The sequence below is a fragment of the Lutzomyia longipalpis genome, chromosome 4 (genome assembly GCF_024334085.1).
Source record: "Lutzomyia longipalpis isolate SR_M1_2022 chromosome 4, ASM2433408v1".
In the NCBI taxonomy this organism is placed as follows: domain Eukaryota; kingdom Metazoa; phylum Arthropoda; class Insecta; order Diptera; family Psychodidae; genus Lutzomyia; species Lutzomyia longipalpis.
Window position 1 is genome coordinate 10,459,231 of NC_074710.1, and position 24,676 is coordinate 10,483,906.

General features: G+C 35.7%; 4 protein-coding genes across 7 annotated transcripts in view; 1 reads left to right on the forward strand and 3 right to left on the reverse strand.

The window, feature by feature from the left end:
- LOC129796209 (mitochondrial uncoupling protein Bmcp-like) overlaps positions 1-24,676 on the reverse strand; it is a 590,308-nt gene that overhangs the window by 235,842 nt on the left and 329,790 nt on the right. The window lies entirely within an intron of this gene.
- LOC129796146 (uncharacterized) lies at positions 451-6,027 on the forward strand. 3 transcript variants are annotated; one of them, XM_055837912.1, is made up of 5 exons: positions 451-832; positions 1,841-1,988; positions 2,058-2,427; positions 2,502-3,207; positions 4,196-6,027. In XM_055837912.1, exons 2-5 carry the CDS (start codon positions 1,897-1,899, stop codon positions 4,435-4,437), a joined length of 1,410 nt encoding a protein of 469 aa, XP_055693887.1. In that variant the 5' UTR covers positions 451-832; positions 1,841-1,896; the 3' UTR covers positions 4,438-6,027. The 3 variants fall into 3 exon arrangements, with proteins under 3 accessions (XP_055693887.1, XP_055693886.1, XP_055693885.1); XM_055837911.1 differs by lacking the exon at positions 451-832 and adding an exon at positions 1,509-1,650; XM_055837910.1 differs by lacking the exon at positions 451-832 and adding an exon at positions 1,588-1,650 and having other exon boundaries at positions 1,732-1,988.
- LOC129796126 (protein 5NUC-like) lies at positions 4,700-6,622 on the reverse strand. The gene is made up of 3 exons (XM_055837878.1): positions 6,304-6,622; positions 6,089-6,230; positions 4,700-5,949 (listed from the first exon to the last, which is right to left on the reverse strand). The coding sequence occupies exons 1-3, from the start codon at positions 6,492-6,494 to the stop codon at positions 4,744-4,746; spliced, it is 1,539 nt and encodes a 512-aa protein (XP_055693853.1). The 5' UTR covers positions 6,495-6,622; the 3' UTR covers positions 4,700-4,743.
- Positions 7,851-24,676, reverse strand: part of LOC129796021 (unconventional myosin-XV) — a 33,264-nt gene continuing 16,438 nt past the window's right edge. Inside the window, exons 7-11 of one of the 2 annotated variants that reach the window (XM_055837663.1) lie at positions 15,146-15,468; positions 9,599-9,851; positions 9,217-9,533; positions 8,327-9,140; positions 7,851-8,251 (exon numbers count right to left, since the gene is read on the reverse strand). In XM_055837663.1, coding sequence (XP_055693638.1) covers positions 8,090-8,251; positions 8,327-9,140; positions 9,217-9,533; positions 9,599-9,851; positions 15,146-15,468 — 1,869 coding nt within the window. In that variant the 3' untranslated portion in view covers positions 7,851-8,089. The remainder of the gene's footprint in view (positions 8,252-8,326; positions 9,141-9,216; positions 9,534-9,598; positions 9,852-15,145; positions 15,469-24,676) is intronic. The other variant, XM_055837664.1, reaches the window with a different exon arrangement.

A 24,676-nucleotide genomic window follows, 5' to 3' on the forward strand; every position in this document is an offset into this window, starting at 1 on the left:
TTTTTATTTTATCCTGAAGAAATTTTTACCTTTAAAAAACGTTTAAATATGGGAAGACTGCTCAATTCAGTTCGTCTAAATATTTTTCAAAAATGATTGAAAAAGTTTCTTAACATCCTTAACAGATTTTGGCTGTCTTGGAACATTTTGCCACCATTTTTTGATACCAAGACCTTTGAACAATTCACAGACTAGACCGCTTAGCATACAGAAACGCGACATATATGAGACATAAAAGTGGAAAATAAAAGTGATTATTATATAACATATTCAGGATAAGTTGTCAGCATTGCTGCGAAAATGTGCAATGTGAAGCATTATTGGTCAGAAACTTGATTATTCGAGACCATGATTATTCGGGTTCAAGGAGGAGAAATGATAAATCGGAGCGCTAATTATGCGGGGTATGACTGTATATTATTATTAACCTAAAAGTCAGTGTTTCATTAAGAGTAAAACTTGGACTACTAGCGACAAAGTGATAAAAATAAGTGAAGTATGGCAAGAACGGAGCCAGTGCCCCCAGCCCCACACGTCGGTAGTTTCTCTATGGTGGACCCGGATGACGACATCACCGGATTTCGTGACAGGGTGGAGCAATTTTTTTTGCCGCCGGGACGCCGAAGGAGAAAAAAGTTGCGACGTTGATTTCAAACCTACCAGTCGAGATGTACAAAAACCTGAAGAAACTCAGCCAGCCGGAGCTGCCAAGTAAAAAAGAAGTTGACTGAAATCTGGGAGATACTGGAAAATACTTTGAAAAGAATTTTCAGGAAAATTTTACAGTGATTCACATAATTTAGAATCTTCAGCTACCCATCTGGACTTACAGGTAATTAAATTGATTTTTGAGTAAAGATTTAGGGCTTCAATTTATGACTTTTCCTAAATTAAGTCTTTTACAGATCACTTCCCCAGTAAACAAGTGATTGAGCCAAAAACTTTTCAGTCATGATTGAGTCAATCAGAATGATAAATCATTGGTCAAATTTATTTGTCAACTTCAGGTCAATTCTGATTGCTAAATAAATTAATCATCCATGTGGATCTACATTGACTCAATATTGAGCTCAATAATTGATCAATTATTGCCAAAATTTGTTTACTGGGGGTCGTAGAATCACTAAATGACTTCCCTTAAAATCAAATAATAGAGTCTGATCAAATCAACATCTTTTTAAAAATTTATTTTAGGTTATTTTTCGAGAAATTCATTCTTGAAAAAAAAAACAACTTTGGTCCCTAACCGATATCCTGCAATTGCAAAAGGATTCCGTTTAATATTAAGCAAATTCTAACAGTTGAACTCTTAAATAATTAAAATCCTCCTATTTTGAAAACTGTCTTGTTCTTTAGGAAATGTTCTAAAAGGGATTCTCTGTAAAGGACAAAAAACTATTAAAATTGAGCTTTCAAATAAAAAAGAAAAAAAAGTCATAACTTGAGAATAAATCGATTAATTGTAGTTTATGCTCCATCTACGCACTGCCGCATCCGTGCTGGGACGATAAAAGCCCGAAGGCACGCATACAGATAGGGAAAAGAGTGCGGATATCAGATTCGTGTTCTTATCACCAACAGCAGTGGGGGTTATTGCTTCTAAATGTTGGAAACAGTGTGGTGATAACGAGGAAAGAATTTGCGTGGAAAGTTAGTTAAAAATAATATTTTTCAGTATCTTTTAGTGGAATAATTTGAGTCCTTAATTGATTGTCCTTCTTTCATTCTCAGTGTGATGTGTTCCCTTTTTGTGGGGAGGGATGGTGTGTGGTAGTGCTTAGGTGACAAGTTGTGCTGCATTCCATTGTCCAGTGATAAAAAGAAATACTCGAAATTCCAGGAAATACGCGATAGGTGTAGTCTGTGGAGGTTGTGCAAGAAAATTAATCAAATAAAATGTTTCGCAAACATGGGAGAAATGGTTGTCGTTCAAATCGGGATAGTGGTGTGGCATCAATCTCCAGTATTCAGAGTGTCCATGATTCCTGGTGAGTCCTTCTATCTATTGGCAATTTGAGAACAATTAAAGAATTAGATAAAAATTCATTTTTTTCCAGCCGGATGTTCTATAAAATTTACGATCTCATCGTATGTGAGGAGAAGTACGTGAGAATGCTGGAGATCCTCACGTGTGACTACAAAAAGCAATTTATCCTTGCTATGGATCCCTATCACTACTTTCCCATTGACCTTACGTCCTTTCGTGCTCTCTGTGGGCAAGAGAGGAAGATTTTCTTCTTCTTCGAGCAACTCCTACAGCTACATCGGACCTTCTGTGATCTCCTCCATGAATGCGATGATGCCGTGGATATTGGGAGGATTTTCTACGATTGGATTGTCGAAGGGAAACTCGATATTTACATGAAGCACTGGCTTCTAAATCCCCTCAGACGATTGGACGTTCAGCAAGAATTTGATGCATTTATGGTAAAAAAAAAAGATATTCTTATTTTTCCCTCAAAGTCCTTCAAGTTAACAGGAAAAAAAACTCTTCTTTGCAGGAACAATGTCGGGATGAAATAGAAATTACAGGAGTGCAAGCTTATTTAGCGCCGGATATTCACTTGATGTACTACAAAAAGATTCTTTCATCTCTTTGTGAGATTTGTGCCTCAACCGAAGACTTGGAGAGTCTTCAGACGGTTGAGCGCTCATTGGGTGTACTTAATACCTTCCTCGATAGCTGCAAACTTTCCTCGAATGCAATGGATATGGAGAATTTGGCTGCAGATGTTGTTGCAAATGGAAAATGCCTCTATCGTGGGGAATTCGCAGCACGTGAATATGCAGAGGGGCTCAAGGAGAAGGTGATCATCTACCTTTTTGAGCGTGGTCTCATTGTGGCAACACCGAAGAAATGCCCCAAAAGTCACGCGGTCAATGATTTTTTCCACTCATACTGTGATCTTCGGCACATTGAAGTGGCCCCGATGGAAGCATCCATTCGGCTGAAGGACATGACATCGGGGAAGACGTACTACAGGTTAAAGAAGAAGCAGAGTACGTTTTGGAAGAACAAAGATACCAGCAGTATGGCGGAAATTATTCAAACTATCTCCATGCTGAAGGGGCAAGAAAACACAGAGACCTATGGGAAAGAATGGGGAGATTCTCAGCCTCCAGTGGAGGCTATTAACTACAATCTTGTCCACCGGATGCAAATTCAATCGTTCTCCTTGCGTCTCTACGGATACTCACCTCAATCAAGTTTGTATATTTTCTTCTATTTTCCCCAAATTCCCTATTTTCTCTGTTTAGTTTAAATTAATTCAATATTGTGTCAATTATTGTTCAATTATTGCTCAAACTTTGCACAATTCTCATTCAATTTTTGCTCAAAAAATGAATTTTAATCGTAAATCGTCTCGTAAATTGTGTGATTGACCAATTATGGGGCATTAGTTGATCAACAGAATTATGAAATTTTGTCTCAATATTCTACAGCCAAAATTAAGTTGATATTGACTCAATATAGTTCATCATAGGGGATCAAGTGATTGACAGTCTCAATTAATTCTTCAATTATTGACCCATTATTGAGCAACTTGAAGTTTGTACAGTTTTTGAATATTATTTTCCACCCGAAACTTTTTGATGTGTTCCCGGAAAGTGCCATAAGATGCTGGAAGTTGTGCAATCATCCTGCCCTTTGCATCAGGAATTTTCTAAGGGGTCTTAGAAAATTCTTTTTCAGCACTCGGGTGATTTTTTATTTCATTTAGGGATGAAAATCTGTCCATTTAAGAAGTCCTCTTTGCAATTGCATGAAGCATTTCTTTAGACTCAGATTTTGACCTCTAAATTAAATCAAAAATCAGCCGGGTGTTGAAAAGGAAGTTCCTAAGATTCCTTAGAAGCTTCCTGATGCAATGGGCAGGATCACGGCACAACTTCCAGCAACTTATGGCACTTTCCGGAAACACATCGAAACGTTCCGGGAACAAAGTCGGCAAACTTCAATTTGATTGATTCAAACATGATTGAGGATTTGTTGGCTCAATCAAAATGTTTATTTGGTTAAGATCTTGACTCATTAATTGTTCAATTTTCACTAAATTAGTTTGATCTATAGTGATTGATCAATAATTGGCTATTTATGTTGACCACATTGACTCAATATTGAGCAAATTTTCTTTACTGGATCTTTTTTTTGAGTTCTGAAATTGATTTTTTCTTCTATTCTCTTTTTTTACAGCACCGTCGTACAGTGAGAAAAATCCAACGTATGTGGAAGTCCACAATGTTGCTGTAATTGAGAAATTCATGTTACAGCATCCCGTTCGAATGAAAGAACTTTCACAAAGGATGCGGGAGAAAATGGAGCAATTTGTGCGAATTCAAGCCATTGATAGGGAACGTTATGGGGATTGGCAACAGCCCGGTGGCTGTGTGGAAAATGACTGTGATTCTGGATCCGATTCTAGTTTCGAGATCTAAAAGTTAAAAAAAAAAGCTGCGATAGTTGAAAGGAAATTTTCATTTATTTTTTTTTTGGAGTGATTTATGGCTCTATTTGCATGATCACCATTGTGTGGAAAGAGCTCCTTTTTGCTATTGAAGCAATTTTCTCTGTAATTATGGCCTAAAGAAATTTAATTCTTCCCTCAATTCGTGGATAAATGGGACTCATCTTTCGTACAAATGTCTCAAGAGCTGTGGCGTCATCAAATGGAAGGCTCCGTCCAGAAGAATTCTGGGAAATGATAAGAAAATCAAAGTTTTGGACAAAAATAAATGAAAAAATCAAGAGATAAAAACCTGGAATTGAGTGAAGCCATCTCCGCCCTTCCTGAGGAATTCCGGAATGATAATTTGGTACCATTTGTGTGGCATGAGAGGCTCATAATGGGGCACTTTGCATGTGGAACAGAGAATTTCAACTAAAGTGACTCTATCGCCGGAATTGTGGGATAAATCGTAAACAATCCGAAGACCAGACACCTGGAGGAACTTCCCATATCCCCGGATTCTATTGTAGCCATTCACGGAATATTCTAGGGCATCCCTAACGGTGCTTCCGGACACATTGACAACGACAAAAGTGTTCTCGTAGGGAAGAATTGTTTTAACATTGAAGACCTTCACTGGTCCAGCTTCAACGGAATTCCTGATGCTGCCACTTTGCAGGAGAACACCCACAACGTCTGACCACGAATTATTGCTGTGGCTAAAGTGTTGTGATGCAATGTAAGCATCCAGGATGGCATCAGTAATGAGATTTCCCATGTTGCATTCCCCGAATCGGCATGATTTGTAGTGCCCATCGAGGTGGACGATAGTTCTACCCACAACTGCCTCTTCCACCTCTCGCAGGGGATGTGCAAATGCCTCCACAAGTGCAAGAGCATCATCATCCTGTTGGCCATCGAGGAGGATAGTGTTCCCGGACCATGCGGTTAGTTGTTCGGCGGCATTGAAGCTCAATTCTAGTTGCCCCAGAAACTTCCCGTAGCGCCCTGCTTGAACAATAAGCGTCACATTGCCATCACTGTCGCTTCGCACGGCATGTGGGTAGCCACTGAGGATACTCTCCCCACTGAGGTGCCCATTGTGCAGGAGTGTGTGTGAATGACCACCCACAATTAGGGTGATTCCGGGACATTTTCGTGCAACTTCGAGATCCTTCTCAAAACCCGAATGTCCCAGAGCGATGATTATTCCAATGCCTGCTGCACGGAGTTTTCGTACTTCCTGTGACACGGCGGACACTTCATCCAGGAAGATTACCTCACTGTGAGTTTGGGATGCCGTTGTGGGTGTCACGTAGCCCACAAGACCTATTTTGTGACCGGAAATCTCAAAAATAATTGAAGATTTCACACGACGCATCCCTGAATCCAATGGGAGGTCAGCAACGTCCAAATTCGTCACGACAATTGGGAAATTGGCTTGATTGAGAAAGGATGAGAGGGGTGGAGTCCCAAAGTCGAATTCATGATTGCCCAGAGTCTGATAAAAAAAAAATGTCGAAATTTTATTAAATTAATTAAATATTCCAGCTAAATAAATTATTTTCAAAATTTTTAATTACTTTCTTTGTATTTCCCTTTAACCCTTTGAGGACAAATGAAAATAAAAGAGAACTTACCATTGCATCAGGTTGGAGGAGATTCATCATATCCGCAGTGATGTTCTCTTTGTAGTGTGAGAAAAGAGGTGTTCCTGTGAAGGAATCTCCCGCATTGAGGAACAAAACGTTTCTCTTTGAATCATTTCTCATCTCCCGAATGCTGCACAAAAAATGATTTAAATTAAATTTTTTTTAAAAAAATCTCAACGTCTGAAATTTAGTGAAATTCTCACACATTGAGCATCCTTGGGACACCACCGAAGCACCTTTCCTTGTAGCACCCAAAGCCACCATCGTCAAACTCAGCAAAACGCCCGTGGATGTCGTTATTGTGCAAAATTGTGAGATTGAAAGCATTTTGCGCAAAGAGCAAATTAATACAAATTGCACTGAGAAATATTAAAATAATTACAAAGCTTTTCATTTTGTACTGAGAGAAAAATATTTCACAATTCTCGTGGAATTTAGCAGAAAAATGAATTTAACAGAAAAAAAACAATCCGTGAGGTAGAAATGAGTCAAACCGCCCGAAAGACGAACCGGGAGGAACTGAATGAATGAAAACAAAAAGCAACGAAGAGTTGATGGACTTTGCTTATGCCATCACTGCCCCACCTTCAGCAGTCTTCTTCAACAGTTCATGGAAGTCTTATTGGAGGCATCATGGCATAAAATATGGTGGTGGTTTTACTAACATCTCTATGACGGATTATTTTTGAAGATTTATTTCTATTTTAATTTAATAAATAAAGGGAATTTCTTTAAGAACCTTTCTGTCTTGAAATCCTGCCTTAATTATTAAAATTTATTTAAATAACTCTCAACGACGTGAAAGGGTTAATTGGATTTCAAGTTTTTTTTAGTTTAATGTTTTTTCTTACAATTCGTCAGTTATGAGATTTTAGGTATTCTGGGAAAAATCTTATAAGATTTTGGGAATGTTTTTTCTTTAATCGAATTTTTAATGGAAAATTTATTTCCCAGGACTCTTTAAAGACTCGTTTTTCTTCTTTTTGGCTGTTTTCTGGAACAAAAAATTCTTTGATTTTATTTTATGAAACGACAATCATAAAATGATAATATAAATTGTCAAAATCTCACAACAATAGGGTCGATTACGATAAAAGTCTTTTCTTTTCCTCTCTAAACTTTAACGTTGTAGTAAGATTTTGGCAATTAATTGCTTTTTTTGGATGATTTTAGGATGAATTCACAAAGATCTTAAAAAAATATGGAAAAGTAATTTTCCTTCAAAGATTCTATTAAAGAAAAAAATAAAATGTAAAAATCTTATAAGATTTTTCCCAGAATACCAAAAATCTTATAACTGATGAATTTGTAGGGGTCCAATCTTTTGATCAGAAGAATATTCCATTTTGGTTAGGAGAATGTTATTTTTGGTCAAAAAAATGGTCTAATTCTAAGACGAATGTTCCATTTTTTCAGAAAATTCTGCCAGTTTGATCAGGAATTCCATTCGATTAGGATAATACGCAATTAATCAGGATAATTGGGAATTGATCAGTAAAACGGGTTCATGATCAGATTTCTCATTATCTTGATCAAATGTCATAATTTTCTGATTAAAATGTAAAATTTTTTTGATCTTTCTGGCAAAATGGAACATTCCTTTTGGAATTGGAACATTTTTCTGATCAATACGGTATATTCTTCTGAGCGAAATCATAATTTTCTAATCAAAAGTTTTGATCTTGAATTGTATAAGAAAAGATTTTTGACAGAATCGACCTCAATCTCCACAAAAAATAAAACAAATATAATTCAGAAGATGAGTATATTTTTAATAACATAATAATTATAATAAAGTAAAAGTTAAAAATGCCTATACAATAATAAAAAAAATAGAGGAAATAATTTGTCTCTTGAAGATTCTTTCTGTTAACAATGAAATGAAAATAAAATGCTGAGAGATTCATCCTTAACTACACCTAAACTCTGAATTTTATTTTTTTTATAATAAAAATTATTTTTTTCATTGAATAATTCTTCGTTGTGCCTTTAGTCTCGCCTATCCCTCTGCTGTACCTGAGCCATTGTTATGTATTGCCGAACAAGGCGGGAGATTTCGTGAGCTTGCTCAGTTTGCACACGGATGACGCGTTGTTGCATTAAATTGCCCACCTTCATGTCCAAGAAGAGGGCTCCATCCTCAGAACGAACCTACAAAGAACAAGATTTTTTTTATTAGATGATTTTCCATTAAGAATTTCTTGTGGATGAGAGTGTTCTATATACCTTCCGCGTGGAGATGACTTCAGTGAAGGGCCAATGCTGCAGAGTTTCGTGACTATTGGGATCGAGGAAGAGAATCCCCTTCCGGTTGAGAGCAAGAATAAGTTCTCGCCATATTGATGCTGATTCCTCCAAATCATCCGCCCAGACTCTCTTCACGGCAAAGAAGCTACTCCCAAAGAGTGGCCACGTTGCCAAAACGGCCAAAAATTGCGCCTTCACCTGCCCCGGACTGAGAATTGCCACAGATGGCCATGCAGACTGCACAAGAGCCACCCACTGTGCTGGACGCAGCTCCCGAATTCCAAGAGCCGGCTTTGGGAGGAGGAATTTAATCTCCTTCATGGCTGGCACATGACTGAGATCTGCTGCACGGTGCAGAAGTGCCGCAACTCTCGCCATGTCACGCACAACATCGGGTGCCGGTGCACCACCCCCAGGGAGCTCAAGGAGCAACCCCTCGAGGTAGTCGGGGGCAACTTGATTGAACAACACCTCAACGTAGAGGGGCGTCGGGGCGGGATCACGTTTGAGTGGGAAATGCCAAACACTACGGCAAAAGATGAGATAGAATGGCTGACCAGACTTGAGGAGTTCCGTTGTAACATCCAGGATGTATTCATCGGCCGCCAGGGGCATTGTGAAGGCATCCCCTTGGACAATGCAGTACAGGGAGAATTCTTGTTGCTCCGATGTGGATTCAATGCCCAAAAGGGAGCACAATTCAGCAATTACATCCGCAACAACGGTGGAGCAGCGGGTGTTTACAACACGTTCAGCACCGCCCGGAAGACGATAGATCTGTCGTCGAGCGGATCTAATAAAAGGTAAAAAAAAAAGCAAAAATTTATAAAGGAGAAGATCACGAAGGGAGTTGCTGCTGAAATACTCACCGTCCCGCTGAGACAGCGGTGACTTCCTCAACACTTGGCACATTTTTCCGTCCGCCACAGCGGGCTGTCTTCCTCAAATTTGTCAAGCATACAGCCGCCGTTCCGTGGCAGGAACGTCGACGATCCGACGCGGCTACTGAGAGGTGCTCCATGAGGTACGGCCTCAGGGCATCTGAGCAGCCAAAGTATGCTGCCAGAATGCTAAGGAGACGCCATGCTCTCTGCACTGATTCGGGATTTGGTGATCGATTTACCGTTGTCTGCTTCATAAGCTGACAATACACCTCATCCCGCAACGTAAGATGCTTGTGACAGTGCTAAAAAAAATCACAAAAAGTTGATTAAATATCCTAGAAGCAAAAAAAGTCCAAATGCGTCTCACCATGAGGATTGTGTAGACGCACTGAACCTCTGTGAGGTCAGGATCCGACGGGAGATCCCCACAGTAGCGTAGGATACATTCGAAGCACTCCAATGCGAGGACTGCCAAATCCGAGGGAAGGCGCAACAGGGGTGTTTTCAGGGGCATCCCCTGCCACCGCACAAGATCCAACTGTGGTCTTGAGCTACTGCTGGATGATCTCTTTTCGCCACGCGTCACAGCAGGTGCCACCTTTGCCTCCTCACCGTGAGCACTGAAATAGAGATTTAACAAATTAAGAAAAAAAAACTTGTATCTTTTAACGCTCAAAATTAACTTCTCTGAAAAAAACTAATGTTTGATTTTTACTTTCTCCTTCTTCGCTACTTAATGCCATGTTTTTTCGTTAACTATACATAATCTTTCTCGCGTAATCTTTTATCTTTTAATGCTTAACGAGACTTTATTTATGCGATGATCATTGTGCGAGATGTTCATTAAAATTAGTTCACCTCTCTCGATTTTAGGTGGAACATTCATTGAAAATTTTAATCATTAGGTTCAGTATTTTAACAGAAAATTTATTTCCTTCTGAAATACATTAACCCTTTCATGACCAGCATAGAGTATAAAAATATTGAGACATTCGGTCCTATTCAGTGATCAAGAAATCCTTGAAATATCAAGAATTTCCTCTGAAATTTCAACGATTTCAAGGATTATTTAGTCGCTGAACAGAACCTTTTTAACCTTTTCGCGAAACATTTTTTTTCCAAATTTCTATACATCAAATTCACGCAAAAGAGACCAAAGAAGACGTTCTAACTGAGGAAAATCCTCTGAGCGCAAAAGGGTTAATGGCAAAGCTGTAGAGAGGGTGTTTGACAGAGGAGTAGCAAGAATTACTTTACTCAAGGAGGTTTTATGAGTTTTTTCTTTGTGAATTTAAAGACATTGAAATTTAATTAAAAACAAACGATCAGGTCTTGCAAGGTTTGACATTTCTTTTCGAACGTTTGAACGTTTCTTTATAAACTATTCTATCTATTAGTTGGTGTTCCACTTCGTGGCCAACACCAAGTATTGTAATCGTCGGAAAAACCGACCACCTCAGATCGGCCTCAAACTTGGTATGAGCACGTTTTGGACATCCCACATTACGAAAATGGTGGTGGAAAATTTTTGATCCGGCCGGCCTGCCGGCCGGCCTGCCGGCCTTCCGGCCGGTGGTCCAAACTTTGCCTTATAGCTCGAGAACGGTAACAGATAGAGACTTCGGGTTTGAAGTTTTCTATAGAAATGTGAGTGTAAAATTTCATTTTTTTGCATTTTCAAAATCCAAGATGGCCGCCGTCCGCCATTTTGAACTACTGTCAACCACTTCCCTTATAGCTAGAGATCTGAAATTTTAGTATGTTGTAGAGCTCAGTGAGACGTTTTCATCGATAATTCATACTTGAAAATCGGTCAAGCCGTTTAGCAAATATGGCCGCCTAAGGCAAAAAGTGTTTTTTCGATATATCTCGAGAACGGCTTGACCGATTTTGACCATCTTGGTATCAAATGAAAGGTATTGAGAAGCCCTACAACTTTTTAGAACATTTCAAGTTTCAAAAACATCCGCAAGAGGCGCTAAAAACAAAAACAAAAATTGCCTAACTTTAAGGGGCTATATCTCCTAATTCCGATTATCAATTTCCTTTAAATTTTGATATGTTGTAGCCTGACTCAATATCTTTTACCAGTCCGAAAATGAAGAAAATCTATGTCGCCGTTTAGAAGATATCGCCATTTGAAAAATTCTTGAATTTGAAAAGTTCTAAGAGCCATATCTTCTGAACTGCTTGACCGATTTTGCTCATCTTGATATCAAATTACAGATTTTGCAATTCTCTACAACTTTCTAGAACATCAGAAACTTCTAAAACCATTTCATGAGTACAAAAAACGCCAAAAACTGTTTTGGTCAAACAAAAAGCCGCCATTTTGTGTTCTAGAGGTGACCTTGAAAATCATTTAGATATATATCAAATTATAACTTGTTTCAAGACCTTTCCAAAACTGGTCAAGAAATTTCTCTATGTGTTATAGAACCAGAGATATGACCATTTTTATCCATCAAATTACTGAATTTTACAAAAAAAACAATTTCGCCTTAACTAATACTGCTCACAAATTAAAGTACAACGCATTAACAAACTTCTACACGTTGTGGGACACCAACTCTTATAACTGGACGCGTTATGATTGACTTTTCTATTAACATTTGGCAATTGTTGTAACGTCTGATGATTCTTTTTTAACGCTTGACATCTTTTTTGACATTTTGACGAGTCTGTTTTAACGTTTGACGTTTCTTTTAAATATTTTTATTTTTTTAGTAGTTTTTTATTCGTTAATGTTTTTTCTAACAACTTTGGAAACATGAATATTTTTAAACTATTGTAAAAATTATTTATTTCTTCAATTTGACATTAAAGAAATCTTGCGATTATATTGCGATGAAAAATTTGGACTTGTCTAGTCTAGAAACTGTAGCATGAAAACGTCCCAAAGATCATTAAGGGTTAGAAAAAAAAGGTAAACTTTCAATTCAGTGTGTGTGATATCAAATAGAGAATGATGTCTTTTTTTTATAATATCCCACACCTGATGAAAGGGGTAATAATCTATAAAACGTCATTAAAGACATACTATCAAAGTCATTTGTATTCTTTTTGCCTATTTTACCACGCCCATCTTGGCGGGTTTTTAATTAAGCTAATCTAATAAAATAATTTAATCTTTTACAATTTAGTACAAAAATCATAAAAATGTATAATTTATAACAAGTTATGTAGGTATGTATATTTTTATTTAATTATCCAAACAAGTAGGAAGAAGAGATCATGAAGTATTGTAGTTTTATTTCATTTTATACGCGATGTATTTTAATAAAATTTTGTGGAGCACAAAATAAAATCTCTCATCAATATGGAAATCATGGAAATGGAAAATTAATCGTGTCATGTAATAAAAAAAAATCACTGAATTAATTTATTTTGCAGAAATCTTTTTATAGAAATGAATGAGCACGTGGAATACAATAAAACAGCTAAAAATAGCACTTTGCGAATTTCGTACAAAAAGAAAACATTTTACTGAGCCTGACCTTTGTTGCTCAATCACAAAATCCATCAGCAATTAATGCTTAATTTTTCACACCTTTTGCCAACAATATTTCACTACTAACCGTCCACCGCGCGATACCAATCATTATACCTTCCACTCGACGTTCCCGCTTTTCTGCAACTGATTTCGCATCACGCACTCGAGAAATCTTTAACCCGCAAAGAGCTAAGAGAGAGAAAGATCAAAACCTCTCCGTGGTGTATACGCGAGTTATTAACATCTTTTGGGAACAACAAAACCGCTCAAGATACAGATATGAAATGAAAAAAAAAACTCGATGGCGATCAACATCAATTTCACTTCCTCACGCAAGCTTCGAAGAAAATGATGCTGTTATCGAAAAAATCAATGTTTTTCTCACCACAAAATCCCGCAAATTGGTGGCTTTTAGAAGATCTCTTCGCGTTTGGGGCGAAGAAAGAGAAACGATTGTGATTTTTTTTCTGCACGCGGTGATAAACAAAAAATTACCATGGAAGTTTAATCTACGAATACAGATCACAAAAATCGGGCCATTGAGTGCACTTGCCGTAATAAATTGCCAACTTCCACGGCGTGGAGAAAATTCACAATGTGTTGAAGAAAATAAACTATAAAAAAACGTTGTGCTGAGCACTAAGGGAAAATTACAATCTTGGAAATTGATTGTGGTCTGTGTGGAGGAATCCACAAAGTGTCTGCTCAACCACCGTTCCACGTGAGGTGTGTAAAACTGCGCCAGACATAAAAAAGAATTTCATTGCAACCTCCACGCAATTGTGTGCTCACTAAAGCTCATCACTATTGGGGATAAATTGCCGTATACGCAGTAGAATGCCTTAATTAAGAAGAAGAGATGCCAAAAGTGAAAATACCCAGAAAATGCGCATTTTTCACAAAGGCACATTTTTAAAGACTTTTATGGTTAGTAGCTTTAAGTGCTGCATGTTTAAGTAACAAAAGCATAAAAAATAAGAAAATGTTGAAATAACTCCTATTGAGAGATTTTTACTAAGCTTTTACTGGTGAATTTTTTAAAAGCCACATAATGGTTCAATGCACGGAAATTTCGATTTATATATCGATCGAGTTATGAAGGTGGAGGAATTTATAGTCTTATCAGATGTAAAACAAATTTTAAAAAAAATCTAGAAGAAAGATCCTAATTTTGCAAGAAATACTCTTAAATTAAAAGGAACAATTTAAAATTATAGGGAAACTTTTAAAGGATTTATAAACTATTAAAACAAACATTGTAATAAAATTGATCGATAAACATTCTAAGAACCTTCTAAAAATAAGAGACAATCTGTAAAAATTAAAAGTAAATTCTTTCTTATAATAAGTGGTCTCTTAAAATAAGAATGAGATTTTTATGGCTATTAAGATGATTAATCTAGATCTTTAAAGAAAAAAAATTAAATGAATCCAGGAAAGTGTCACTTTTAATTTAAAGACTTGATTTTTAAATAAAAGGTACCTCCTTAAACCACTTAGATACCTCTTAATTAATACGTATAGATTTTTTTTAAATACCCCTTTTGTTAAATAAATTTAGAAGACAGGAAATATAAAAAAATGAGAAGAAATCTGTTCTCACATGAAATAGCTTCTTAAATTTTCCAAAAGAAAACTCTTAAGCTAATCTTCTAAAGGATTTAGAAAAGTTTCGTCTTTCTCAAGAAATTTGAAAGTGATATTTTTAAATTAAGAAATGAGCTCTTAAAGATTCGAAAAGTTTTTTACACAAACACAAGATTATAATCTTAAAATAAAGTAAGAATAACATCTTTTTAAAAAAAATTAGAATTTTTTTCTAAGTGGAAGATACCTTTTAAAATCGGCGAAGTCCTTTTAAGAATGGTTTAAAGTGAAAGAAACACAGCTAAAGTGCTTTTTTAAACTCAACCCGTGTAATTTATTAGAAGTTTTAATTATTTTTTTAAAAGCATCATTATGATCTTTTAAATTAAAAGATATTAGAGAAAACTCTCTTAATATTTGAAAAAGGAGAACTTTTTTAAACTGAACTTGAGTAATTCATCAAAAGTTCAAAATTGTTTTTTTTAAAGAATCATTATGATCTCTTAAATTAAAAGAGATTAGAGGAAATTCTCTTAATATTAAAATAAAATGAGAACTTTTTTATTTCCTCATTCTTCCCACGAATATCCTCATCAACCTCGGTTATAATGCAATAGGTGAGACGTAAATGAAGTAAAAATGGTTGCCACTTAATAAACTATTACGCGTGTACTAATTTTCTCCTCTGTATGAAGAAATTAATATTTGAAAATGTGCATCATTTGTAGCGAGGAAAAGAATTCGATCATCATGATTATGATTTGCTTTTTATTTTTTACTACGAACGCGAAATTATTAATCAAGCGAAGCATGTTTTTTTTGTGCAAAACTTACTCATGGCGGAAGTGTTGTGCTGCGAACTGAAGCAGAGAGTATTTTGCCGATCCTGCGGGAGCTCCATTCACCGGAACTGTTTCGTCATCTTTCACGTGTTGTTGCATAATGACGTCTTGATGATTGATGGATGTCTTGTGGTGTCCCGGTGAGGATGATTTGCGCCCATGATGCTCATGTTCATCACTATGATGATGCTGCTGTGCCGGTGAACTTGTCCTACGTGCAATTTCCTGATGATGATGACGCTCCGTGTGATTTGCATTCAAAACAGCAGCAGCTGCTCTAGCTCCTGAAGACAGTGTTGATGTCTTCGAATGAATCTGTGTAGAAGAGAGAGAAGAAGAAATTCAACACATTAGCATATTAATCTTAAGAAAAAATGAACCACATTTCATTGTTAAAAGTCTCAACAGTTTCAGAAGAAGAAAAAAACTCAAATGCAAATCTTTGTTAGTCTCCATTAATTTTGTAAAGCATGAAAAAAATCAAGCTCAAAGAGATTACTGTCATAGATCTCTTGCGGAGAGCCTTGCGGGGGATATTTCTATGAGATGCAGTATTGGTGAAAGTTGCGTTTTTCACCTTAAGAAATAAAAAAAAATGGACAATTGAGAATACTTTTTCGACCACTTTCTTTGCCTATCGATCTTCCACTATATGTTGCAAGCTAAAAGAAGCCATTTACAGCATTGCGCAGCTGTTGCACATCATTGACAAACAAGATGGTGGAAAAACAGTAAGTTGCGGTTCAACAGACTGCACACAAAACCTGCCAATGTGACGCTCGTGTTCATCCAATTTGGCTTTCACTCTCCAATCACACAAAAATTAATTTTTCACATTTCCACAGCATTAAATGCATCGTGATACATTTTAAATGTAATTATGTTTTTATTTTTGGAGGTAAAATACACACACCTTAAAAAATCAAACTTTCAAATTAGACATGGCTGTCATAACTGCTTTTTATTGGCATATTGCATAAGATTTGTGTGGCCATTGAGGAAATTATTAATTTAAACTAAAAAAAAATGTCTCAAACTGTACCACATAATGTTGACAATGCGACAAAGTTACGGGGATTATTGTCCAATAAATTAATTTGTATGATTAATATCCATAACGAAATACATTGACATGCGGGGCTGTTGTTTTAATTGATCAAAAATTTTAATCTGTCTCAAGTTAATTCTTGCCTAATTTACAGTGATATAAATCAAAATAATTAAACGAAAAGTGAAAATTTTCTGTGGCTTTGAAAAAAATATTGTTAACCCTTAATGTGCACTGTGTCCATAAGGCCATCAAATTCTTTAAATTCTTATTTTAAGGCAGCTGAATTCATATTAGAGTTTTTAACAATTTGTTCAAGTCTAACTTGACGTTCTTCTATCATTTAGCGGCTTTGAGTAAAGATTCGCTCACTCGATCTTGCTTTCTTATTCAATATCGATTTGACGTTTAATGTTTTACTCTCTCTTTCTCTTTACGGTATTGACATTTCTCTTCTCACGATTGACATTTCTCTTCTAAAGATTCACGTTTCTTTGTAAACATTTTTATTCTAACAATTGACGTCCATTTTATAAATTAGACCCTCTTTTTCTAACATTTTAATTTTAACTTATTAATTGAAGTCTTTTTTTCTAACGTTTGATATATTCTAACGTTTGACAGAATAAAATTTTTTTTTCATACAATTGTCAGCCTAGAGAGCCTAGAAATTTTTTTTTGAGAAATCTAAAGAAATTGGATTGAATGCAAAAGCTCTAAAAATTAAAAAAAAATCTTTTTTATTTTTACTCTTTTTTCTCTTTTAGATTTCTCAAAAGCTTATTTCTAGGCTGAAAATTGAATGAAAAAAAAGATTTTTTTCTGTCAAACGTTAGAATAAAGATCAAACGGATCAAACTTTAGAAAAAAAAAGCCTCAACTAATAAAGTTAGAATTAAAATGTTAGAAAAAGAGGGTCAAATGTGTAAAATGAACTATTTAAAAAAAATTCTTCTGATCAAACAAAGCGTTTTTTCTTGATCAAAAATTTCCAACATTACCCCAAGGAAAAAGGAACAATTCTTCTTATAAAAAAAATAACTTTTTGATAAAATATAAAATATTTAATTGTAATTTATTTGTTTGTTGAAAGTATCTAACCTCAGCTGATTCCCTTAGCGTCTCAAAGCGCGCAAGAATTTCCTTAACAGATACTTTAGGTTCAATGGGTTCCTCAATAATTGTCTCCATACGCCCAACAGATCCTGAGCTGGTAATGCTCGATCGGCGATTTTTCCCCGCGATACTGGAGAGGGATGAATTTGTGGAGGAAACGGAAGAAATTGTTCCATTGGGGGTACATGCAATTGGTTCTTCTTTACTCTCATCCCCCATGTGCTTTTTGTGTCGCTTCAGGGAGGATTTGTGCATAAATTCATCCATTGATCGTACACTAGCACCTTCGGTGTTCATTTGATTAGCCTTCTCGAGGTATGCTTTAATCACGGGCTCCCGGGGAATTTCCATTTTATCCATCACATCCTCCAGGTCACATTTCCTGTGTACCTGTGCCGTGGTTTTCCCCGTGATTTTCCTTATTTCACGCGATGAATCCGAATCACATGCATCATCATCGGACGAACTATCGGGATCTGTTGAATTAACGAGACTATCGAGGGATGCTGGTCGTGGGAATGCTGGGGCTTTCTTTGGTGCACCCCCACCTGAGTCATTGTCATCGGATATTTCCTGAACAATGGGACTTGGGGTTGGTATTGAGTCGTAGCACTTGTACGTATTTTTTGGATCCCTCAGACTCTTTTGGGAATTTGATGGCTTCTCCATTGACAACATTCTTGCACTGGATTTTTTTTTTCGGTGAATTTTCCCACACACAAATTTAAATTCCAAATTGCGAGATTTTATTTCTCAAACTTCACAGGTTTTCGTTGAAAAAAAAATATTCAGATCACCAGACGCACATATAATTTGCATAAATGCCAAACTTTTGTTTAGTCCGCAGATTGGAGCTTTTTTTTGATCTCAAAAATAATATATTTTTGTGACCACACAGAAAAATTATGAATTAATTTTTATATGAATGCAATAATATTGCTTTCATCGATTTCTCTCCGTAAAATATATTTAGCTTTTTTGCACCATTACAAGTAAACAACACCAGGTAAAACCCGCTAGGCAACCTCTTGATCTCCATTGAAAAGTTCCGCACAAGAACTTGCCGATCACGATCACTTATTTATCATCTCAAACGTTTTCTTATTTTTTGGCGGAATTTTTCTTCAATCACAGAGAATTTCAGAAGGAAAATTTTCTTCACAAAAAATAAATTCTTTTATTCCGAAATCGGGAATTTAGAAAAAATGTAGGTTTGGATGCGAAAATAATTCGCGCGCGCGCGATGTTTGCCAATGGCGAGTCCAATGAGCACTGATTTCCTTCCCAACCAGCCACTGTGGCTGACGGTCAACACTGCATTATTCTCTCTGTCTTCCATTGCTACTTTCTTTTCGCGCTCCGCGGTATGCATTCACCTCGCCCTGCTAATTGAGCTCGCGCTATCGCAAGTTTGTCTTGTTTTATCCATCCCAACGATACGCGAGACCCAAGCACAAGATCTCTTCCATTTTGCAAAACTCCCCGCGTGCTCATAGAAGCAGAAAAGCCACTGATGAGTTTCCATATAGCAGGTATAGGTAAACCCATCCACCTAACTAAAAGCCATCCAATCCGCTATGCTCCCCATCCCACGTATTCGTACCACAGGTAATTTGTCTATTAACAAATTGATGTAGCATTATCGATTTTTATTCTTTTATTCACGTATGAAATGTGATTGATCCACCGGAGATCCGTTAGATGTTCTTTTTGCACCTTTTCTGCACACAAAAGCCAACATATCCAAATGCTGCTACATTTGCGCAATTGTGGGTCAATATGTGTATGCGAGAGACTCTTGTATATATACCCAATAGAGGTGGTTGTGCTCTCAAAACGCAATTTTCTCAATAAAATTTCTCCACAATGAAGGAAAAATTCTTCAAGAGCTTATTCTTGTCGATTATATATTAATACAGTGGTGGTCAATTAAATGGGAACACAAAAGATATTCATTCATTCAATCTTTTGATCGTTAACCCTTTCGTGACTACCATGAAACATAAAAATCCTAAAAATCCCTGAAAGATTAATATTTTCATTGAGATATTTTTTTTTATTTTGGGATTTTTTCCTTTTGAAAACATCTTTTACGTCCTTTACAAATAAATGAATTTGTAGAAATTCATTAAAATTGAATGTTCAAAGATTTGATCAGAATGGAATGAGCATAACTTGAAAAATTTTATTTAATGTTAAAATTTGTAAGGTTCTCTTTCAATGTAAAACAGAAAAAAAGTAAACATTTTTGCAGAGAAAATTTTCTAAATGAAGATCAAATATCGCGATAAAAGAATCAATGTTTCAACAATTTTATGTTGCAAATACAAAAATACTTATTTAAAATAATTTTAAACCTTTTTTTTAAAAAAAAATAAAAGCCATTTATTTAATCAATTAACTCCTTCGCATCCATTGGGCCATATTTAACTCAAACATAAAACATGAAGTTTTCCTGAATTTAAATTAAAATCAAATTTTGTTCTTAAAGAAAAGACAATAAAATTACGTTGATAGGAGCCAATAAAGATGTTTTGACTTAGAAAAGTCCTATGATCTCAATAAAAATTGAATGTTTCTATGTTTTATTCAGTCGCAAAAGGGTTAAGTTCCCTTGAAAAATTGTTACAAAAGAGAGATAAATGTTAAAATGCATTGAAGAACATTATTTCTTGTTGACTCAATGGCGATAAGTCGCGTGTAATTCAATTGAGCAAGAAAAAACTTATAATAAAAACGCGGATGTTTTCTCAATTGCATCTTTATATTAAAAGTCATTTATTTATTCTTGTTCGTGTTGCATGTGAAATTAGAGCTTCACTTCAATAGATCATACAACTGTCAAATAATTCATTTTTCCATGAATTCCATGAATTCTTTTTACTAAAAGTTTATGTTTTTTTAAATTATAAAAAAAATATTTCTCGTAAAAATTAACCGATTTTGATTAAGGAGTTCATGCAGCATTAATACGAATATTCCATGCCTTCCATGCATTGAAAGAGACAAAAATCACAATTCTAACGTCATTGATGGAATTTTTATGGAAAATCTTTACCGAAATTTCCCAAAAGATTCATATGGAAAATAAGAAATCTATCCAGCGATTTCTTTTTTATTTTTCTTTTCGATTTCTTTGGAAAATATAATATTTTGATCACTTTTATCTGATTCTTCTATTTCTTTTAGCCCCAATATCCTCCTAGAAGTTATTAAAGGATTCCTTAAGAAATATTTCCTCAAATTCTTCTGAAATAAATGTGATTGCTAAACGGTCAGTTGATGCACTTTCTTCATCTTGCAAGTATTAGCTGAAGAGATGGACTATCTGCGTGTGGATAGCCTTAAATATGCCCACACATGTGAAACAGACGGGCATTTTGTTGATCATTTCTCTAAACCTGCTGATGCTTCTGGTACGATAAGCATTTCACATTTCTTTTTAAATCCACTTTAACACGTCCGACGTGTGATTCTACCAACTGGAGCGTATAGAGACATATTTAATTGTGCGATTATATGTATATTCGGAGATGAAGAGGCGTATATTCTCTACCCATTTATTTATTGTTTTACCACCAACGACTAATGGTCATTATGTGTGCGAAAAAAATAAAGAAAAATTGGTTATTCTATGGCGAGGTATCTTCTTCCCAAAAATAAATTCAACCTCCAAATCTCAATCCACACAATAATAATAGAAAAATAGAGAAATTGAAGGGAAAATGGTGCTAATGAGATAAAATTGCTCAAAAGTTCAACCTTGTGAGACACTTCTTGCACACATGGTGGGAATTTTGTGTGACCCTCGAAATATAAAGTAAAATTATATATATGGTCACTCTAAACCAGACTACAGGTATGCGTTTTGTACAATTGTTTATCCACACCGCACTAAACTTACGCGCCATAGTTAATCTTGTGCAACACAATAATGTGAATAATTTCATCGACACTTAACCGAAAGCGAAAAGAATTGTTGCACAAGATTTTTTTTTATAATTTATAACTCCCATCGAAGTTTTTTTTTTGCCAGAGCACATCTACGCGAGATTAGATAAATAAGAGGAATCTCCTATAAGACAGTTCATTGATTCAAAGCAGATCAATTGATGGGAAAAAATTGAGGCAAAATGCGTAAGTTGAATATTTTCTCGCCACATTTTGTCTTTTTGCGCAATTCCATGTGTACATAACAATGCAATCCAGACATGTTTCCGTGATGATTATTCAATTTCCTCTACAACATGTTTATAAAATCACTACTTTGCCAATGCTGCAACATCTTCTTGCACAGCGGCAATTGCATCTTTGAAGTCCTTCTAAAGACTCTTGAGAAACTTTAGCATTGGAAAACTTCAAGAGAAGTTTGAAGATAAACAATTCAACGCTCCCGAAGATTATGAACCATACTCCTGTGTTAAAAGATAGGAATATGGCTCATAATATTCGGGCACGTCGAAATATAATATAGGTAAGCCACTTTATATAATAATCAATTGGATTTATTTTAAATTTTAATATTTCACTTTATCTTCAATTAGGCCATTCACGTAATATTTAAAGCATTTATTAGATTTTTAAACAAAAATTCATTAAAATTATTTTTATTTCAACAATTAAAAAGATATAAGAATGTCTCAAAAATTCATAGAATTTACAAGTCAGCAGAACTTTTCATTTTTCATGAGAAAAAAAGGCGAGGAAACTCTCTTACGCAGAAGCTACAAAAGTTTCAAACGCTTTGGAACTTTGATATGTATACATAATTCCCTTCTTATGTTTGTAATTCTTGTACAATAACCCAGAAAAACAAATTTTGTAAATAATTGAGCAATTATTGAGCTCCATATTGAGTCAATGTACGTCCGTATAGTTGGTCAATAATTGATCAATGAGATTGATAAACAATTATTGCTCAATTGGTAATCAATGTGTTTTATTGATGATAATTGATCAATATAGTTGATCAATCATTGGGAAGTTAAAAGAGTTTCAATTTCAAGAATTTACTTCATACTCCAAAAAAAAGAACCTTTTCATAGTAAATTATTTATTTATTTATTTTGTAATTGAAGGTGCTATCAAAGCTGATGATTCCTCTGTAACATTTTCTAAATTTCTTAACATGGAATGCTTATATTTTTTTTCACTTTTACTTACAACGTTTATTTCGATGCCTGCATCATTTTATAATTTGGTCAATAAAGGTCATTACGCGCTTCTTGAATGAGAAGTTTTCCCATACTGATGCCGGTAAGCTCCTTTACACAAAACCTTTAGGAATTTCTTAAATATTTTCACGCTTTATCTACTTTTTCTTGTATAATAAGACATTTTATGGCAACACCATCCTATATGGTCGTATAGTTAAGACATCTACAGTCAAAGGGTACTAGACGGTGTGTTAGTTCAAATCGCCCTTTGTTATAATAAGGTACCACAACATCTCTGAATTCTGTTTTGCAATTTATTCTAAGAGCTTTTGCTACGTATTCACCCTCGTATCTGTTAAGAAAAAGAAGTCATTTTTGAGAGATTTTTTAATGTAAAAAATCTTTAAAATTCAATACTAACTTGCACTTTTCCATGTAGATAGGAAAGTTAGGAATTTCTCCATCCAAACTTATATTTTTAGTGCTTGAATGATCAGTTATTGGGTAATATCTTGGCATAGTTTTACTTTCGCACAGGGGTTTGTATCTTTCATTATCTCGACCACCACTGTGAAAGTAAGTAGATGGTTCGAGGAGAGCCTTTGGCTTTAACTTTTCAATCAAATTTTCATCCAAGAGTAATTGTGATATCATTTCAATTGGATAATTTGGATCTTCAGTGCAGAAATTAAAAATATGATAATTTTCTGCGCCACTTCCTTCTGTACTGTGGCGTCGGCAATTTGCACTACCCGTCAATGAGTAAGGTTTTGTAGAGTTGAGTTCAAGGAATTCATTTGGTTCAGATGACGTTCCTACAGCCTTACTTTCAGTTAAATTCCGGTCATGATTATACTTTAAGAGAATAAAGAAACTTCAGTAGAAAAAAAAAGAAAATGTACGGGTAAGCTGACCAAGCTTACGGGAGCTGTGTTTCTTTCAGTGTACCAATTTTGTGAGAGCAAACTAGAGCGTAAATTAATTTAAATACGCGCAAAGTCGGGAAAAGTTGAAAAGTCATCCCCCAAGAAATCTTTAAAACGCCATATCTCGGGAACGGCTCCATAGATTTTCGAGTTTGAGCTATCGTTGGAAAGGTCTTGACCTCAACTATAATATATTAAAATATGAAGTAAATCGATAATGGCATTTTCGAAATATTCGAGTTCGAAATTTTCGAAAATTTTGATTTTGACTTTAGCACCCCTCGCGGTCATTTCTCGAACTTGCAATGTTCTAGACATTTGTAGGGCTTCATGAAACCTTTCATTTGCACTTGAGTTGATCAAAATCGGACTTGTAGAACCCGAGATATGACATGCCAACTTTGGAAAGCTATATCTCGAGAACGGAGACATAGATTTTCTTCATTTTTGGCATGGAGCTAGATAATATGGTCAGCTATAACATATCAAAAAATGAAGCAAATCGATAATGGCGTTTTCGAGATATTCATCGAAAACTCATCGAAAATTTTGTTTTTGATTTTTGGCCCCCTATCGGTCACTTTTGAAACTTCGGATGTTCTAGAGAGTTGTAGGGTTTGTTGAGATCTTTCATTTGACCCCGGGTTGATCAAAATCGGTCAAGCCGTTTTCGAGTTATGGTCGATTTTCGATGAAAAATTGTGGCAGCCATATTGGCTAAACGGCTTGACCGATTTTCGAAAATGAGGTATCGTTGGAAAGCTTTTGATGGCCCCTACAACATATCAAAATTTCAGATTTTTCGCTATTACAGGGGCTGAGATATAGCGAAAACAAAATTTTGAGGTTATTCAAAATGGCGGACGGAGGGGAGGGGGGGTGGATTTGACCTCATAATCGGATGTCTTCCAGTCGATATTTAAACTTTGCCGTTTACCGCAAGTCTCTATCTATTGCCGTTCTCTTGCAATTTAACGTTGTACTACGGCCGGACGGACGGACGGACGGACGGACGGACGGACGGACGGACGGACGGCCGGAAAAAATCTTATTTTTGGCGCATACGTTTTTTGGAATGTGGGGACCCTAATTCGTGCTCATCCCAAGTTTGAGCCCGATCTGACGACTTTCGATTTTGCTCGGTACACAAAAGCTGTGTCTGAAAGAAACACAGCTAAAATATCTTTTCTTTTTAGAATTTAAACCTTCTTATAACGTACCATAGGTCCTGCATCGATCGGTTTGGAAGTCACAAACATTGCGCAACACTAAAAGTT

Excerpts from the sequence above, each read along its gene's own strand:
- LOC129796146 (XM_055837912.1), top strand. The coding sequence starts at position 1,897 with ATGTTTCGCAAACATGGGAGAAATGGTTGTCGTTCAAATCGGGATAGT. Across the intron at positions 1,989-2,057 it reads CAGAGTGTCCATGATTCCTG|CCGGATGTTCTATAAAATTT; the intron begins GTGAGTCCTTCT and ends ATTTTTTTCCAG. Across the intron at positions 2,428-2,501 it reads AAGAATTTGATGCATTTATG|GAACAATGTCGGGATGAAAT; the intron begins GTAAAAAAAAAA and ends TCTTCTTTGCAG.
- LOC129796126 (XM_055837878.1), bottom strand. The coding sequence starts at position 6,494 with ATGAAAAGCTTTGTAATTATTTTAATATTTCTCAGTGCAATTTGTATT. Across the intron at positions 6,231-6,303 it reads GTCCCAAGGATGCTCAATGT|CATTCGGGAGATGAGAAATG; the intron begins GTGAGAATTTCA and ends TTTTTTGTGCAG. Across the intron at positions 5,950-6,088 it reads TCCTCCAACCTGATGCAATG|ACTCTGGGCAATCATGAATT; the intron begins GTAAGTTCTCTT and ends TTTTTTTATCAG.